General features: G+C 41.7%; 1 protein-coding gene across 1 annotated transcript; it reads left to right on the top strand.

Annotated features, from left to right (window-relative positions):
- The first annotated feature begins 337 nt into the window (after window positions 1-337).
- LOC134459536 (uncharacterized) lies at window positions 338-16,963 on the top strand. Its single transcript, XM_063211898.1, has 17 exons — window positions 338-507; window positions 1,781-1,941; window positions 2,582-2,606; window positions 3,181-3,294; window positions 3,480-3,608; window positions 3,881-4,176; window positions 4,587-4,704; window positions 6,974-7,584; window positions 9,577-9,670; window positions 10,643-10,803; window positions 11,864-11,888; window positions 12,431-12,493; window positions 13,725-13,838; window positions 14,257-14,388; window positions 14,793-14,896; window positions 15,371-15,491; window positions 16,023-16,963. The coding sequence occupies exons 1-17, from the start codon at window positions 432-434 to the stop codon at window positions 16,961-16,963; spliced, it is 3,285 nt and encodes a 1,094-aa protein (XP_063067968.1). The 5' UTR covers window positions 338-431.
- The last annotated feature ends 444 nt before the right edge of the window (window positions 16,964-17,407 follow it).

Here is a 17,407-nt window from a genome sequence, read left to right as displayed (position 1 = left end):
GGAGACATTATTTGCAGCCTACGTATTTCAACAACAGTGCATTAGTGTTACATTACATGTGACGGCTAAAATTACTTGTGTATACAGTATTCTGGAAACTTCCACCATAATGTGAGAGAAAAAAGAATCTTATGGTTTTTTTTTTAATCAACTGAAAATGTTGAATCACAGTATACACTTAAAACTGACTCACACAATCATCAGAATAGTGGAGACTGATTTCAGACTTTGCCCTAAGCCAATAGGTTCTTATTTACATGACTGTATTTGAACCTTTTTTTTGGTCCTGTCCTCCCACTTGTAGAAACTCCTCCCCCCTCTTCTCCCCATTCTGCGCAACTGCACTCTCACTCTCTTTTACTAGGCAGTTCATTAAACTCCCCCTGCATCTGATGTCTCTGAGAGGGCATCGAAGATAAAAAGCTAAAGTGATGAAGGAACTGGCCATGTCTGAGATCATCTGGAGTTTATGTTTCTTCCTGCTGCTTCACGTTACTTCTGCAGATGGTATGTTCACTTTGTTGCTTTTGTTAGTTAGTTAGTTAGTTAGTTTGTTTGTTTGTTTGTTTTGTTGTGTTCCCACTCCCAGGGAGAAATAATCAATTGAACAGTCTTCTGTTGAGTAAATTCAGTGGTGTACAGTAGTGGTTAACCTCATAATGCGCTCCGCTCCACCAATGAGACACTGTAATTGTCGTTGAGAAGACTTCACCACCATTGTCCACCACTATGACATTACACAAGTCTTTAGCAATACATCAACTTGGTCATGGTCATCTTGGTAACAGGAAATTTAAAATAGGGGGCATGTCTTAAGTGAAGCGACCTTTTTGGTGCTTAATTGTTCTGCATGCGAGTTTCATATGGTAGATTTTATAGAGGTATTATTTATTCAAATATCATTATTGGTGGTGCTGTAGGTATATGTGCAGTAATAGTGAATTATCACAGGCCTTCATGTTGGTTGAGCCTACAAAGTGAGGCAACCTTCGAAATTAGTTGCTTATTTCTTTCTTGATTTATAAAGCATTTCTACTAATCAATTGAACTCTTTGTTGCATTTTATATACTGTATTTTTTTTTTACTAATTGTAATTGATTATTGAGAATTACAATGGGTGACTAAGGCATCGTTGTAATGAGCTTCGGGTACTCTGAGTACTGTGCATGTCAATGTTCTACAAAATATAGTCCATTTATCATTTTTACACAGTGGACAGAACTACCTTTCACTTGGGCTGTACGCTACTGTTTTGCAGTAATATGATGTACGTACCAATAAAGGTACTCCAACAGTATAGTATCATAAAGGACCTATCCTGTACTACTTCAGATACAACAAACCTGATGTATACACTACGTTCCAAATTATTATGCAAATGACATTGTCAAAGGTTTTCCTAAATAGTCAATACGTTTATGACAGTGTCAACAAAATGTTCAGTTCACTAAAAATGCACAACAATCCACGTTCCAAATTGTTTAATGCCATTTGTATAATAGTTTTCAACAGTGTTATACCTTGTGTAAAATTGTGATGCATTGTGTGGATTTACCATTTTGTTTTTTTCCCCACTTGTTGAGCCTGCCATTCATCTTTCACAGAGTCAGAAATGCATGTTCCAAATTATGTCATTATGTCATCCATAACTATGTCATGTCATTAACATTTGGAGCATGTTGTAACAGTGTGCCCCATGTGAAATTGTGATGTATTATGTGGATTTGCCCTTTTGGGTTTATTTGGGCTTTTTTTCCCCTCACTTGTCGACCCTGCCAGTCTTCCTCCAGAGTCAGGATGCCAGTGAGGTGCTGAAGCGTCTGAAGCGAGCGAACAGCCCGTTTGAGGAGTGGCGGCAAGGCGATATGGAACGGGAGTGCATAGAGGAAGTTTGCAACCATGAGGAGGCCAGAGAAATATTTGAGGATGATGTGAAAACGGTATGTTAAGCCTTCTTTTTCTCTTTTTGAGGCTTGTCTTTGCCTTAAATTGACAGTGAAGATGGTTGCACGAAGTAAATGGGTGAGAGAGAGAGAGAGAGAGAGAGAGAGAGAGAGAGAGAGAGAGAGAGAGAGAGAGAGAGAGATGGGGTAGGGTTGGAAGATGACCAGGGCTATAAATTAACCGCAGCTAACCGCAGCTGGTGAAATTTCAGTTTGGCTGGTAGAAAAGATCTACCTGACACTTTGACCCATTAGTGAGTGTGTGTTTGGCTAGTAAGATTAACATCTACTAGCCATTTTGGCTGGTGATAAAAAAGAAATAATTTAGAGCTCTGGAGATGACCCAGGCCGACATAGGCGTACACAGATAGGGATGAGGTGGTGCGAAAGCACCTGCCCCTTTGCCCTACTGGACAAATTGCTCTTTTTTGATAGTTTCTTTTTATTAAAAGTTGTTTTTGTCACAATGTACTCCACATGTTTAGCCTACTTTTTACATTTGTTTGCACTGTGTTCCATTGTTGTGCTGTGTGTGCAACAATGCAGGGCAAATGGGAATCATTTCAAAACTTTTTGAGAGAATATCACTTTTGTTGTTTACATCAGGTAATTAAAATGTTCCCTCTTTTTTCATCAGGAAGCATTTTGGAATGTCTATTTTGGTAAGCATTTGATAATAAACAATCATTTTTTGTTGTAGGCCTATTGTCCCAATGTTTTGGAAGAAGACTAGACTCCTTATTTGGTGTTTCCATATAGAAAATGCCCACATTATAGCTCACCATAAATACACATATGAACACTAGAGATATCTCGTTGACCACTCCTTTCCATTGAACCGAATGACTCGGTTAGATTGGCGCCATGCTTAGCCAGTATAATGCTGCCTTCAATCGGTGACAAGAAGTTATTTCCATTATTCTAACTCCCATCCACCTTTGTGGTTGTGGCCTTGTGTTGACAAAAGTTTAATTCAATATCTCACAAAACCGAGCTGACAGCGGCGACACTTTACTGTTTTCTCATCGGACATGGGGTGTTAGCTAAGCACAAGGAGAACACAGAGAACATAGTATTTATTATTTATTTGCAAACATTTGTTAGTTAGTTAGTAGTTGGTTAGTTAGCTAGTAGTTCGTTTTTATTAGTGCTTCATTACGTACATGGCATTCGATCCAACCGTTTTGTTTGCCATTTTGTTTGCTCATCATTTTTTTGTCCTTGGGGATGTTACAGATGGTGATGCTTGTTTATCCACGCCATGTCTGAATGGTGGGAAGTGTAAAGATGGAATTGGGAACTATAACTGCTTCTGCCAACCGGAATATCATGGCTACAACTGTGAATTTGGTATGTATCAAGTATCCAGAGCAGCAACAACAACAACAACAACAACAACAACAACAACAACAACAACAACAGCAACAATAACAACAACAACAACAACAATAATAATAATAATAATGTAGTAAAATGGTTTACTAGTCTTAACTTGCCTGATGGATTTTAACGGCGTGACTTTCCCACTATTGTAGCGATCCCTCAACTCTGTGAAAACAAGAATGGGGGCTGTGACCACTTCTGCAACGTCATTGATGGGACAGTGCAATGCTCATGCGCAAAGGGCTATGAGCTGGTCAATGGCAAAAAATGCCACTCTGATGGTAACACTATCAAATCAATCAATCAAAATGTATTACAATCATATGGCACAGTATCACAACTGTACAGTTGACTCAAAGTGCTTTCAAATACACTGTAGGCCTACACACATATACCTTACTATATTGAATATCTTTGCTTGTCCTACCTTATACACCTCTGCACAGAACACACTCACTACTATCAGTACACAATCAGACTCAGTTTAATGACGCCATCTGATCAATATATATATATATACATATATATCTATTTGAATTTTTTTCCCCCACAGATCCCTTTAAATGTGGAGTTATCATAAAGGGTTCGGGCAAAGAGACGAGGACAACCTTCAGAAGAGATCCTGACCTTGACAACAACACAACACTGAACACACTGGAGTCTACAACACAGCAACACAATGACACACACGCACTCACACCCACGGTAGAAAGCATATTTGATGGCACCAGCACCCCTTCACCTACAGAGTTTTTCGATCCTTTTGGGGATTATGTGATGCCTGAGGAGGGAGGGGACACGCGTGTGGTTGGGGGATCCAACTGCGACCCAGGGGAGTGCCCATGGCAGGTGTAGTGCAACACACACACACACGCACACACACACACATTCCCAAAATTGCTGTGCTCCTTACAAGGATCTTACATGGACTGTCATTGTAGTTCATCTGTGCCCATTCTAACCTTGTTCATAGCCAAAATACGGTATGTCAGTAAAGCAGTGTGTCGGCATTGTCCTCAGCAACAACAAAATGACAAGGAAAAACATAGTACGATGAGTAAGGAACATTTCAGTCTCTTAAAATAGTATTTCCTGTTTTATGTTCATAAACACGCACGCACGCACACGCAAGCACACACACGCACGCACAAACACACACACACACGCACACACGTGCACACACGCACATGTCTTGCCAACAGGTTGCTGTATGTTTAACTGCTAATTATGATAAGTGCATTTATGCTCCTATTTCTCAGGCTCTCTTGGTGAATGAAGAAGGGATGGGATTCTGTGGAGGAACCATCCTGAACGAGTACTTCGTCCTCTCAGCTGCCCATTGCATGAACCAGTCCACTCACATTTCAGTGGTTCTCGGTGAGTGGGAGCGGCTACAAAAATCTCTGTTTTTTGTTTTGTTTTTTTTAAAGAAGTCTGGCTTTAGCCATCTGCAAGCTTCTGCTCATGTCACCGAAGTACGAGGGTATGGTAAAGACCAGGCTTTTTTTTCTTCTTTTACAGTAAAACTACAGTAGGTAGTTTCCATCTTGTGTAACCATACTGTTTGGAAGAAGAGTTGTCCCTCATTGAAAAGTACAAAGAAATGAGTCCTTTCTTGCACACTTACTCAGGTGGTAAAGCAGGCTACCCCTGCCATGACTGGAAGAACCACTGAAACGATTGAGAAAACATTACATACGAAGTCTAAAAACAATTACTTAAGTGTTTCTTTAAGTCGTAAACAAAACTTAAGTCTTCTTATTCATTTTACGGTGCAAAGTGAATTGAATTGGGATTGGAGTGAAATTAATTGCTGATCTTCAACACAGTTGATTTTGCGGTCACTGCGGTCTTTGTCGCATTTGGTCTATTGGGGTAACCGTGGCCTAATGATTATAGGGATGCACCAATAGCACTTTTTTGAAAATCTACACAAGTGCGAGTACATTAATGTGTGTACTTGCCGATACCGAGTACCGATACCGATACCTTTTACCACCAACATACAATGAAAATAAAAGCATGGCCTTGTTTTTTTCCACCTGTGATATTTTTTATTGTCCATTTCCATGTAGATTTAAATGTTAGTAAATGTTTGAGGTGGCACTTTTTTCCATGCTGTTTTTTTGTATTGTTTTGTGTAATAGCAGTATCGGTGCCTGGTATCGGCAAGTGTTTGACGAGTATGAGTACGAGTATAATGAGCAGTATCGGCATCCCTATTACCCGGTGTTCACATTGCTACTGACAGTTGACAGATCCCATTTATTTTCCATGGGCAGATACAAGTGTTGTGGGGACCGTTAGCGCTGTTGCGTCTTGTCAAAAGTTCAGATAATCCAACTTTGACAGTTGTAGGTCTACAGTAGGGGGCATTAGGGAGCCCTCAGGGGGCGTTGAGAAGGAGGCAGCTGAGAGGGAAAGCTCTCAGTTGCAAATGGGCGGCACCAGTCTATTTTGTTTTCAGTTTAATTGGGGCATCGGCAGGCTTATGATGAGGTCAAAGAAGGCGTTTGGAGGCTTATGATGAATTCAAAGGGACGTTTATTAAAAAAAATGTTGACAACTACTGGTGTAGGCGTATGGTTCCTGCTATGGTGCGAGAGGTCCCAGTCTCAACTCCCAGTCCATACTTGTTAAGCAAGGCTATGATGTCCAAAAGGAGAAGCTATTATCTTCCTGCCTGCAGACAAGAGCCTTCACCCATTGACGCCTAAGGCACCTGCAAAAAAGGGTGCTGAATGCCTGAGCCCTTTTTAAGAAAAGCTGCCCTCAGCCTATAAAAACCTAAATATCTCAGCTTCTGAAGCACATCAAAATATGCACTAAGTTATATTAAACGCTAAGACCCTCATCCTTCATTAGAATGTGTTCATTCATCTCAGGAAGACAGAGATTTTTAATAAAGTTGTCTCAAATCTCATGAGTCTGAATGTTGTGAAATGCAGCTCCAGACGCCAGGGCCAATGTTGCGCAACACAACATCAGGCATCAATGGGTTAATAAGTGTGTTGCCGTAACGTGAACAAGTCCTATAGCTATGACCCTGAACTGGTTATCCCAAGCGTCTGGTAGTCTCGGCAGTTCAGGATGAGAAGGGGAGTGGTTCTGGATGAGGGACTGCTTCTTCCATGCACTGGTCCATCCACAGGCTAAGTCCACTGAGGAGATATGTGTCTGCCACGCTCTCCCCCCCCCCCCACAGGCCTTCCAGTGACAATCCCCTTCCCATACTCATGGGCACCTGCCCTTATATGGGCAGTCCCAGACAAACCAACACTCACCATTTCTCAAAGTCAAGGATGCTTCCCTCAATAGTGCCACAGCCTTCAAGTCGCACACTCACAAGACGAGGCTCAAATCCTCACAAGCATCTCAAACGACTATGAATGGAATATGCTTGGAAGCATGGGAGTGAACGTCATAGCAGTTCCATTTTGGCCACTACACACTTTACCAACTGATTTTACACACATTACCAACTGATTTTAAACAGCAAACACGATCGTTTGGCTGTAGAACTAACGCTGATACTAGAATTCTCCAGGGACTGTACCCAATACCCTGTAATTGCGGTTAATGGCTTTGGACACACCGCATCACCTACGTGTTATGTAATGAATCCCCCCCTCCCCCCTTTTCCCAGGTGAGTTCGACATGAACAGGGACGAAGGCAGAGAAGCCAGACACGAGGTGCAGCTCTACATCACCCACAAGCACTATATCCCGGCCACCTACCACAACGACATCGCCCTCATCAAGCTCAAGACGCCCATCAAGTTCACCAAGTTCATCGTCCCCGCCTGCCTGCCGGACCGCGAGTTCGCCGAGTCGGTGCTCATGAAGCAGAGCCAGGCCATGATCAGCGGGTTCGGGCGTGTGCGCGAAGGCGGCCCGCAGTCCACCACCCTGCAGAAGCTCACGGTGCCGTACGTGGACCGCGCCACCTGCATCGACTCCAGCTCGTTCAAAGTCTCCAAGCACATGTTCTGCGCCGGCTACGACAAGGAGAACATGGACGCCTGCCAAGGGGACAGCGGCGGTCCTCACGTGACCAAGTACGGCACAGATCCCGGCACCTGGTTTGTGACTGGCGTGGTGAGCTGGGGGGAGGGTTGTGCCAAGGCAGGGAAGTATGGGGTGTACACGCAAGTGTCCAAATTCATCACGTGGGTGAATGGTGTGATGGAAAATGTTATGAAATTAGATTTAAGTAACAGCAAAAGGAAAAGAGATGTACTGCCCAGGCACATGATTTATTAAGTAGTAGTAAGAGAAAAATACAGCACAGACAGACTGATGGGTATGTAAAATGAAGTGACATGTTTTGCTGGTTATGGTATGTGACAAAAAGTGATGAATGAAATGCATGTGGAATTAAAGTGAATAAAGTTTTTGGATGACTCAAGTTTTATTTTTTGCAGTCTGTTCTAGTAATGGTGAAATCTATACATTAATCTACACACATATTTATTACAAATTCTAGCTTATTCCCTATCCTGTTAGAACTTTTAAGAGGTTATTTGTCATGTTTGGTCAATTAAATTACATAAAATAATCACCACTATTATACAGGCAAGATATTTGATGGGTGTTGGCTGTGGCAACTTGAAGTGTATTTACTGCACTTTGCTACTGGACCCCTGTGAGAGCTGATATTATGGCATAGGCAATAACCAGTGGTGTGCACAGACATTTTTTAGGGGGCATGTGGAACTTTTGCTGTAGGGGTTTAACTCGCTAGGCTAGGCAATAGAGGTTACATTGTCACATGCTTTTGATCGTATTTGATTTGTAGATCGTCATGTCAACATGGACCATAGTACATTGCAACAACAAAAAAACTTTCAAAAAAGAAGGCGACTTTGTTTGTCCAGTACAGCAAATAAATGGCCAGGTGCTTTAGTAGCACCTCATCCCTATCTGTGCACACCTATGGCAAGACATTCAGATAGTGAAGGAATAGCTCACAAACAGGACTGCGAACAGACCAATAAATTAATGGCAATGGGTTATACAGTGGAGTGATATAAATACAAAAAAACAGTTGTGCCTAGACTGAAAGATTTTCACAAATCACAATCAAGCCATTCTGTTAAAGTCCCATATAATTACAAACAAACAGATAGATAACCCTGAATTACCCGAGGAAAGATCACCCTTGTCAACTTCCCAAATGGTTTTATATCAACAGTGGTGTTCATAATGGCATTTCATTCTCATATGGGATTGCAGTAACTGACTTATGTAAGCAATGAAATAATTAATTTTGATTGATTCAATAATGTAAATAATAAAGTATCTGACATCTATTATCAATGAGTCACATAAAACATTAATTGTTGTACATATCGTCAGAGATTATTGGTCAGTGAAATTGAATGAAACCATCACAGCTCGCATACCTGTGTGGTGTGTCAAGTCGTATACTGTGTAGGTACGTACACGTTTGCTTACCCTGGTGTTGGGACTTACGCCATTTTGAGAAAGGGTCATGTAGCGGGCATGATCTGAGGCCATTTTGTGGTTGGCGTAATGTGAAGTTTGTGTTTCCTCTAAAAAATGTTTTTTTTTAAATATTTAGTTATTCTGTTATCCATATTGTTGTTGGTGATATCTGCATGTCCCTATTTGAAGATTTGAGGTATCTGAGTAAAGTCAGAACAATTATACCAAGTATTATCTTCTTGGCCACGTTAAGGCCTAATTTCCTGGAATACTGAAAAAGTTTTCATCAATATAAATATGTACGTAGTTTAAGAAAAAAAATATATACATGAATATTTACACATATACAAAGTTAGCTAGGACACATATGAGTCTGCCTTGCAGCATATGCAACATTTGGTTAGTGCACTATTGACAGATTAAAGTCCACCATTGCTGTGGACAGTCAACATAATGCAGAACCAAGGGACAGAGCAAACATCTTCATGGTGAAACAAACCCCTCAAATATTTCAGCAAAACAGATCAGACACAACACATTAGGTTCTTGTTTCTATTCCAACTAAGCAATTCAAATGGTTAGGGCAATACACTGCTATTAATGCATGTGGCCTCCTAAATTTACCAAGGTAATTTACAAGAACTTCCACATGAGTCATCGAGTGCAGTTTCCCGTAAAGATTAACAGACTGCATTAATAGGGGTGGGTGATCTGTGAGAGGTAGCCTACGAGTAGACAAGCGAAGGTGGCAGAATTTGAGAGGGTTGTGGATTTCACTGGAGCGCCGGAAGAAAAAAGTGAGGCATCACAATGGTGTTGGGATCTCTGAGGTGGAACATCTTACTCTATGGCTTCCTGTTGAGCAACTTCCAACCAACACGAGCAGCGAAGCCCGGTAAACATTCCGCTCTTTTACAGTATTCTGAACTGTTTGATTCACTTTGCCCTGATGAGGGCCAAACTATTTTATTCATTTATTTATGAAAGCTATATTAACTTTTCTTGAAGTGGGCCTTGGGCAAATCATCTTTTTTATCTCCTGAAGATCTTATTGTCCTCGAGGATGAAATTGAGTTGACATCCATTTTTGATCTTTTTAGAGGCAAAGTAATTAGACTAAGAACCATTTTGTAAAACAGCTAAGAGGATTTCAAGTTTATGGAAACATTTTTAAATGCCCTTCACAGATTTTGTCCCAATCTTTGTGATTTTCTTAAATTTTATATATTTTTGTGCAAATGTATGTCAGACTATTACTTTTGAACGTTAATTCCTACTCCATGCGGAAAATGACAAAAGTAGGCGTTACAGGAAAAAAGGTGAGGTGAGGACTTACTTTTCAACATACAGTACATTTTCAAGTTTATGAGAAAGTCTTTTCTTAAAGAAAATAAAAACATCTTTAGGGCGCAAGCATCAGAAGTGTGAGGAGATGCCTTTTATTTCAATTCATTCTTCCTCTGTTAACTTTTTCTTTCTTTCGTTCGTTCGTTCTTTCTTTCCACAAACGCTGCCGTGTTGAGGCACTTGGACAAAAACTGATGATTTTTTCCCCCTTATGCATACACCGGAAGTAGTGTTTGCCTGAGAGCATGGCCCAGGCACTGCTTTGGGCTGACACCTCCCAGTTCATTTATTATGGGTGTATATTGTTTCATTAATAAATGTTTGACATGTCAAGATTAAGACCCCTGAAAAGATAACCGATAGTCATCACATCAACCGCAAACAAACACACATTGCTGAAATCTCATTTGAGTTTTATCTAGTCTAGAAATGTTGCTTATTTTATCAAGACTGTCACTGTTTCCACTGTTTGTGATTAATGACGACATTATATTAAAATATTAGTATCCTGTGCCATTAGTCTTTCAGACTCAGGTTCAAGCAACCGTCTTTTTGCGCACAAGGCGGGATAATTCCTATCTCTTTGAGGAGTTCTTCCAAGGAAACCTTGAGAAAGAGTGCATGGAAGAGACATGTACCAAGGAAGAGGCCAGGGAGTGCTTTGAGGATGATGTAAAAACAGTAAGTTTCACAAAAGCTTCAATACACATACATACTGCACCATAATTGCATTAACTCTTGACATTGCAAGTCAGGCTTCTTTAAAGGGATGGCATCCACAAATAAATCAGGTCATGTACCTATAATAGAGTATATACACAAGCTTGCCATCTTGAAAGCAATGGCCTCTAAAATGTAGAACACCTAAGCACAATAGCATCTTTGAAGACGTAAGACTACCCAAAGGTGCTTGTCACTGATTATGTATATGTAGATCAAGATGGTGCATGAGCATGGACCCAGCTAACTGAATAGACCCAGCCAACTGAAACAGAGGGGTTTGACAATTAAACTGAAACACCTGTCATTTTAGTGTGGGAAGGTTCATGGCTTAAGTGGACCACCCTGGTGGCCAATCTGCAACTGCACATTGCACCAGTAAGAGCAGACTGTGAACATTTAATTAACCCGGGTAAGAGCACAGTTTTGTAATCCACAAAACATTATGGGTGACATATCAGAGTTCAAAATAGGACAAATTGTTGGTGCACGTCTTGCTGGCGCATCTGTGACCAAGACAACAAGTCTTTGTGATGTATCAAGAGTCACGGTATCCAGGGTAAAGTCAGTATACCACCAAGAAGGACGAACCACATCCAACAGGATTAACTGTGGACGCAAGAGGAAGCAGAAAGGGATACTCAAAGTAGAGTCCCTGTGCACAACCACTGCCCAGGTGCTGGTGATGTGCAGTAAAAATAGTCAAAGTAAAGGGTGGGTAAATCACAGCACACTGGTCTTCTTTGCTGGTAGTTTATTTGGTGATCAACACGTTTCACTGTGGCTCAGTGTCTCAGATCAGGTTCACTCTGAAGTGTGAATTTCTGTAGTACAGTACTGTGAAGTACTGTACATGTATACGCAAAGGTTTGTACTGTATACCTTTAATGGCTTAGTTGGGTGTTCAACTGTGATGATATGTTAGAACTAATGTTCAACTCTGACACAGCCTATATAATGGCTGCCGTCGTCATTGTAAGTGTTTTCTCACTGTTGCATTTATTCATTACTTTCTTTACAGGAGGTCTTCTGGGCCAAATACATCGGTACGTATGTATCCATTCACTTGCTATAGAGTAGAGTAGCTTTTTATTCATCATTCATCCGTTATTGAACTGAAGCAAGGGCTGCATGTTGTATGAATTATGCTATACAATTAGAGATACTGTACTCTGTGTGCAGAATTATATGGCAATTGAGTTGATTACATTGTCCATTTCGTGCACATTGTCTGACGCTTTATGAGCATGAGCTCCTATTGTTGTAGCACCACAGGTAATGCACATTTGCATAATGAGAGGGTGTGATGTAAGGAAACAAACACCCCTCGTAAGGTGTGCATAAGTAACTTTGTCCTCCTCTGGGAAAATGTGCCACAAGAGAGATCTGTCAGACTCTGAAAAGTGATATGGCTCTCTTGACATCGCCAAGACATTGAGGCATGATCACATACCTACTAAATGCTCGATTATAAAGCCCACAGGGTCCCAAGCAACGTGTGTGCAGAGTACTAACTGCCAAAGATTAGAGAAGAATTATATGTGAACCTACTGGAATGACATTACCCCCCAGTGCTGTCATATTCCAGAGCTGAAAACTAAATCGAGTGTCCAGGAGAACAAAGTGATCAGCACTCAGAGACATGGCCAAGGTAAGAAAGGCTGAAACACGCCACCCACTCAAGACACAGAAGTCAAGACTGCCAAGATATATCTGAAGACTCGATGGCTTTCTGGATTGGTGAGAGTGACACTTGTTGGTCCAGATGGATGGGCACATGGCTGGATCGGTTATGTGTACGTTGTGAGTTCCACTCACAATGTGGAGACGAGTTAGAGGCACCATTTCAGATAGAAAATGGTCTAAAACTCAATTTTCAAAACTACTACCAGTTTCTAAAAGAGATATTCCTCAAGAAGTGGCAAAAGTCTGCACCTCTGAAGAAGAGATCCCAAATACTCCACTGTGTGGCTAGAAAGGCCTGGAAGAAGAAAGAGTAAATACATGCCTCACTTTACCTGACCCAAACCGTACTGTGAACGGGTAGGGCCCTTTTAAATGAAGGATTTACAGTTGATGAAAACTTGTACACCTTTCTGAACAGTGTCAGGGAGGTTGTGGTTGTTGCTGCAAACATTTTAGTTGTCAGCAGATAAAGAAACCATTCTGCTCCATGGGCAAAATTATTTTGAGTGCCTATATAGCCACTGAGAGGCTATGGTTGCCAGTGATTTAGTTTGAAGGACCAGTTCAGTGAATTTCAATATGCTGTTGTATTGCTCACGCTACCCTTGACTTGTCAGTACCCGGCGATGCCACATTTTCCGGCTAAGCCCTTTCCGAGATATGAGCTATTCTAATGGGGGCAGCGTTTGTTTACATTTAAAAATAAAATAACATAGGCCCACACAAATATTTTCCCATAAGGTACCGCTGTTTGTTAGTTGTCTGCTGATGTTGTATAACCTTTCGGATGTTTTGGGGAATAAATAAAAATGTTTTTTTGAAATGTAAACAAAGCGCTGCCCCCATTACAATGACCAAGATCTACTGTAGGAAAAGGCTGAAGAAGAAGGAAAAAATCTCTCAGGTACTTACAAGTCCAGGGTAGTGTGAGCATTACAACTGCATGTTGAAATTGACTGAACTGGTCCTTTAAATGTCAGAAATGATTGTCTACAAGTAGAGTTGTCATAACACTGTAACACATGTAGTATAGATGCATAGTAGTGACGCAGATGCCTAATAATTCTGCACATTAAGTTACCTGCACACAGAGATATCCTCCTGAAATAGTCAAAACAAAGAATAAACACCCAACACTTACTTTTATCACTATTAATTCTGTGGTGGTGTGTTTTCTGTGTCTGTGCTGTGGTCAGATGGAGACCAGTGTACCCCCAATCCTTGCCAAAACGGAGGAACGTGTACAGACAAAGTAGGGGGTTATAACTGCACCTGCGCAGAATTTCACGTAGGAGCCCGATGTGAAACGGGTAAGAAAACATCATGGCCCGGCTGTACTTAAACTTATACGTGTTGACCACTGCCTTGGATTGGAACGAATGGCTAAAGTCAGATCCCTGTCATGTTTAGCTGGTATAATGCTACCATCAATCAGTGACAAGGCAATATGCACATTACCTTGTAGGTGGTGATAAGATATATGAGAAATATCGTTATACCGCACTAAGACTGCGGCGCCCTGGGTTGGGTGACGCCAAAAGGTTGAACACGGAACAGCTGAACAAGGTTAACGTAACCTGTTTTACTACTCGGTGTGATTTGTAGAGGGGGATCCCACATTAGATCCCACATTACCTACTGTATGCATGTATGTAATTATTCAAATCATCTGTGTTGAGTACTTTCCCCATCTTGGTTGTCCGCCCAATAATCTGTCCTTGTTCATAGATATCTCTCAGTGTCCACTTAGCGGCCCGTATGCCTGCGAACACTTCTGCAGTCCTACCTACGGCTCGTACAAATGCCACTGCGTGCAAGGATACACATTACACACAGATGGGAAAAGCTGCAGATCCAGGGGTGAGTCAAAGGCAAAACACACAGAAAAACATTTTTGCAGTGACAACATGGCTGTGTTGGCCTATTAATTGCAGATGCGATTTGAACATCAAACTCTCAACTCAAAGCAAGGGGTCTCTGCGAGGAAGAAAATCACCGTAGGAACACCACTGACAACAATTACAAATTGCAATTGCAATTTTGTTTGGACACAGAACATTCACACAAAAGCACGTAAAGGGGCACAATGAGGTGATGAACATGCTTTGATTTTGGGTCTTCGCATAGTTTGAAGTAACAAATTGTAGCACATTAGTTTGATGTCTAAATCCATATTTGCTACGCAAAATGCTTTTAAATTCAGTGCATAACTACAGCTGTACTGTACGGATTATTCAAACACAGCGTCTCCTTATGTTTTGCAGTGAGGCATCCATGTGGCAGAATACAGCTTTCCACAAACACACCCACGCAGAGTGACAGTCTGCCGGGCAATGAGATTTGTCCCGATGGTCAATGCCCTTGGCAGGTGAGTAACAGCTGGTAGTGGGAACAACCGTCCACTCATTTTAAGTCACATACTTCGCAAACTACGTAAACCTCTTTAGGTTATCAATATTAGCCGTATGAACAATCAGCACAAGCTTTAATTTGTCCATATGCGGCCAAGTTTTCCACCAGTTTTTCCACAAACGGGATACAAAACGAGTGGCAGATGTGTTGTGTAGATGCCATGTTCAGCCTTTTGGCATGACCCAACCCTGGGCACCGCCGTCTTGGGCCGTTATCCTGCTACTTTTTATAGATATTACCGCCACCTACAGGAAATTATGCATATTGCCTCGTCACCGACAGATGGCAGCAATATACCGGCTAAAAATGGTGTCAATCTAACGTCAGCCACCAATTCAAAGGAGTGGTCAACATGGCATCTATACCAGTGCTCATATCTATTATCCCTTTAATGCTGAATCCACCCCCATGTTCTGGTGCTACTGTGTAGGTGACTCTGATGGACAAGGATGGCGAGGCAGTATGCAATGGGGTGATTCTGGGTCTCCGGGCAGTACTCACCACGGCGACTTGCATGAGTTCTCCCACAGACATCACTCACGTGCAGATTGGTAAGGAAACTGTGTTTTAAACATAAACTTGGCTTAAGTTGTGATAGGCCATCGCTCATCTGTTTAGAAGATGCAGGATTCAGTAGAAATTTCTGTATAAAAAGAAGGCAATCCGCACACTTCAGGTCTATTTTTGTGCAAAGAAGCTTTACTTGACTTGCAAGCTTTCGGTCCTTAGACCTTCATCAGGCACTTCTTTGCACAAAAATAGACCTGAAGTGTGCGGATTGCCTTCTTTTTAAACAGAAACATAAACTTGGCACAAGGGACATGCGACTGCAAGAGTTTAATTTGAGATGTGTAATAAAGATGCAATGCACGACCTACTGTATTTTGCCAAATTGTTTATTGTGTGAAATGTACATGTTTAAAGAATGGACACAAGTACAAGAGTTGAGCAGAGATAAAGAAGACAATTTAACACTCTAACACACACTAGCTATTTGGCTATTTTGTCATAATTTGACATCACTGCAACTTTTACATAACTTTGTGGTCAAAGATGTCACTTCAATCTCATCCTTCCTCTAGGACAACAATCAGCAGGCTCCAAGGGTGTCATCAAGGTACCACTTCACGCCGTGCCTACCATTCACAAGCGCTACGAGCCTGGTGAGCAAGAGTACGACCTTTGCTTCCTCCATCTCAAATCATCACTACCGCTGGGAGAATCCGCCATGCCCCTCTGCCTCCCCGAAAAGGATTTCTCTGAGAACGTCCTCATGCAAGAGGGGTTGGAGGGGGTGGTTTCACCCGAGCACGCCCGCCACTTCTACCTGCCCCTGGCCGACTGTCGTGACCACCTGAATGTCAGCTTTCCTCTGACCAACAAGATGTTCTGCATGAAAGAGCACGTCCTCATACCAGCAAACGAGACGAGCAAAAAGGAAAGAGGCGTTCCTCGTCTAATAAAAGAAGAGGAGCCAAAGCCCACCATCGAAGTGCAGGTTGGTCCTCCAAGCCTGAGCATCACTCGAGCGGCACAAGGACTGCGTCCAAGGACACAGCAGACGGTGTGGGTGAATGAACCAGAAGAAATGGAGGACACAGAGCCCATTGAAATTCCAGACGACTTTCTGGACACCCCTCTACAGGCTGTGACACTTGCTCCATTAAACAAAATACAGGCCGTAAATAAAAGCCATATGCCCAAGCCCAAGCCCACAGCAGGAAATGTTGTTGCCAGTGGAACTGAGACCAGTAAGACTAGGGGATTTAGTCCCACAGTTGCTCCGGAAAAAGAGGTCGCAACCGAGAGTAAAAGAGAAACCAACTGTGGGCCTCTATCTGGGACTCCAGTTGCAAGTGTCAAAGGTAAAACCGCCTTTGTAACAGGACTCATGCTGAGCCATGACTGCAGTGAAGGCCTGGTGTTCACCAAGCTCTCTCGCTTCTTGCCCTGGATTGAAGACCTACTAGAAGATACAATGAAACCACCGGAGCCCAGGCATCGGAGGACAGGGAAGAAGTAATTGAAGAGTTCATAAGAAAATGTTGCAGTTGTTATTTTCCAGTACTTATTTCCATGTAATCTTTTTCAAACCGTGGTTTAAAACGAATCAAACATTTTGTGGAGAACAGATGAAAATGCATCAAAATGATATTTCCGAAGACTTGCAGTGTTACATATTTCCTTTGCCAGTTGAGTAGCTTGTGTTCAATCTAAGGTTGTTGTTTGAGTAGTCTGTGTTAAAAATGTTATTTTAAGTCTTGTGTGGTGTGCACATGCCTACTTTGTTCTATGAACAGAACACTCATGTATTTGTGATTATCTTGATGTTCAGTTTCACACTCTCACCTTGAACAGTTTCACTCTTTGTCCAACAAATGCAGAAAACAAAGTCTTAACTGAATTTGTACAAACATTAAACACAAATTTGGAGACATTTAACCCATTTTGTCCTAAGCCCTTTTTG

This window comes from Engraulis encrasicolus, chromosome 12, assembly GCF_034702125.1.
Source record: "Engraulis encrasicolus isolate BLACKSEA-1 chromosome 12, IST_EnEncr_1.0, whole genome shotgun sequence".
Taxonomy (NCBI): Eukaryota; Metazoa; Chordata; class Actinopteri; order Clupeiformes; family Engraulidae; genus Engraulis; species Engraulis encrasicolus.
Note: the sequence above shows the minus strand (reverse complement) of the source record. Positions and strands in the feature narration are given on the sequence as shown.

Bases quoted from the DNA above. Each gene is read 5' to 3' on its own strand.
- LOC134459536 (XM_063211898.1), top strand. From the start codon at position 432: ATGAAGGAACTGGCCATGTCTGAGATCATCTGGAGTTTATGTTTCTTC. The intron at 13,839-14,256 runs GTAAGAAAACAT...CCTTGTTCATAG, and splicing joins AGGAGCCCGATGTGAAACGG to ATATCTCTCAGTGTCCACTT. The intron at 14,389-14,792 runs GTGAGTCAAAGG...TATGTTTTGCAG, and splicing joins GAAAAGCTGCAGATCCAGGG to TGAGGCATCCATGTGGCAGA.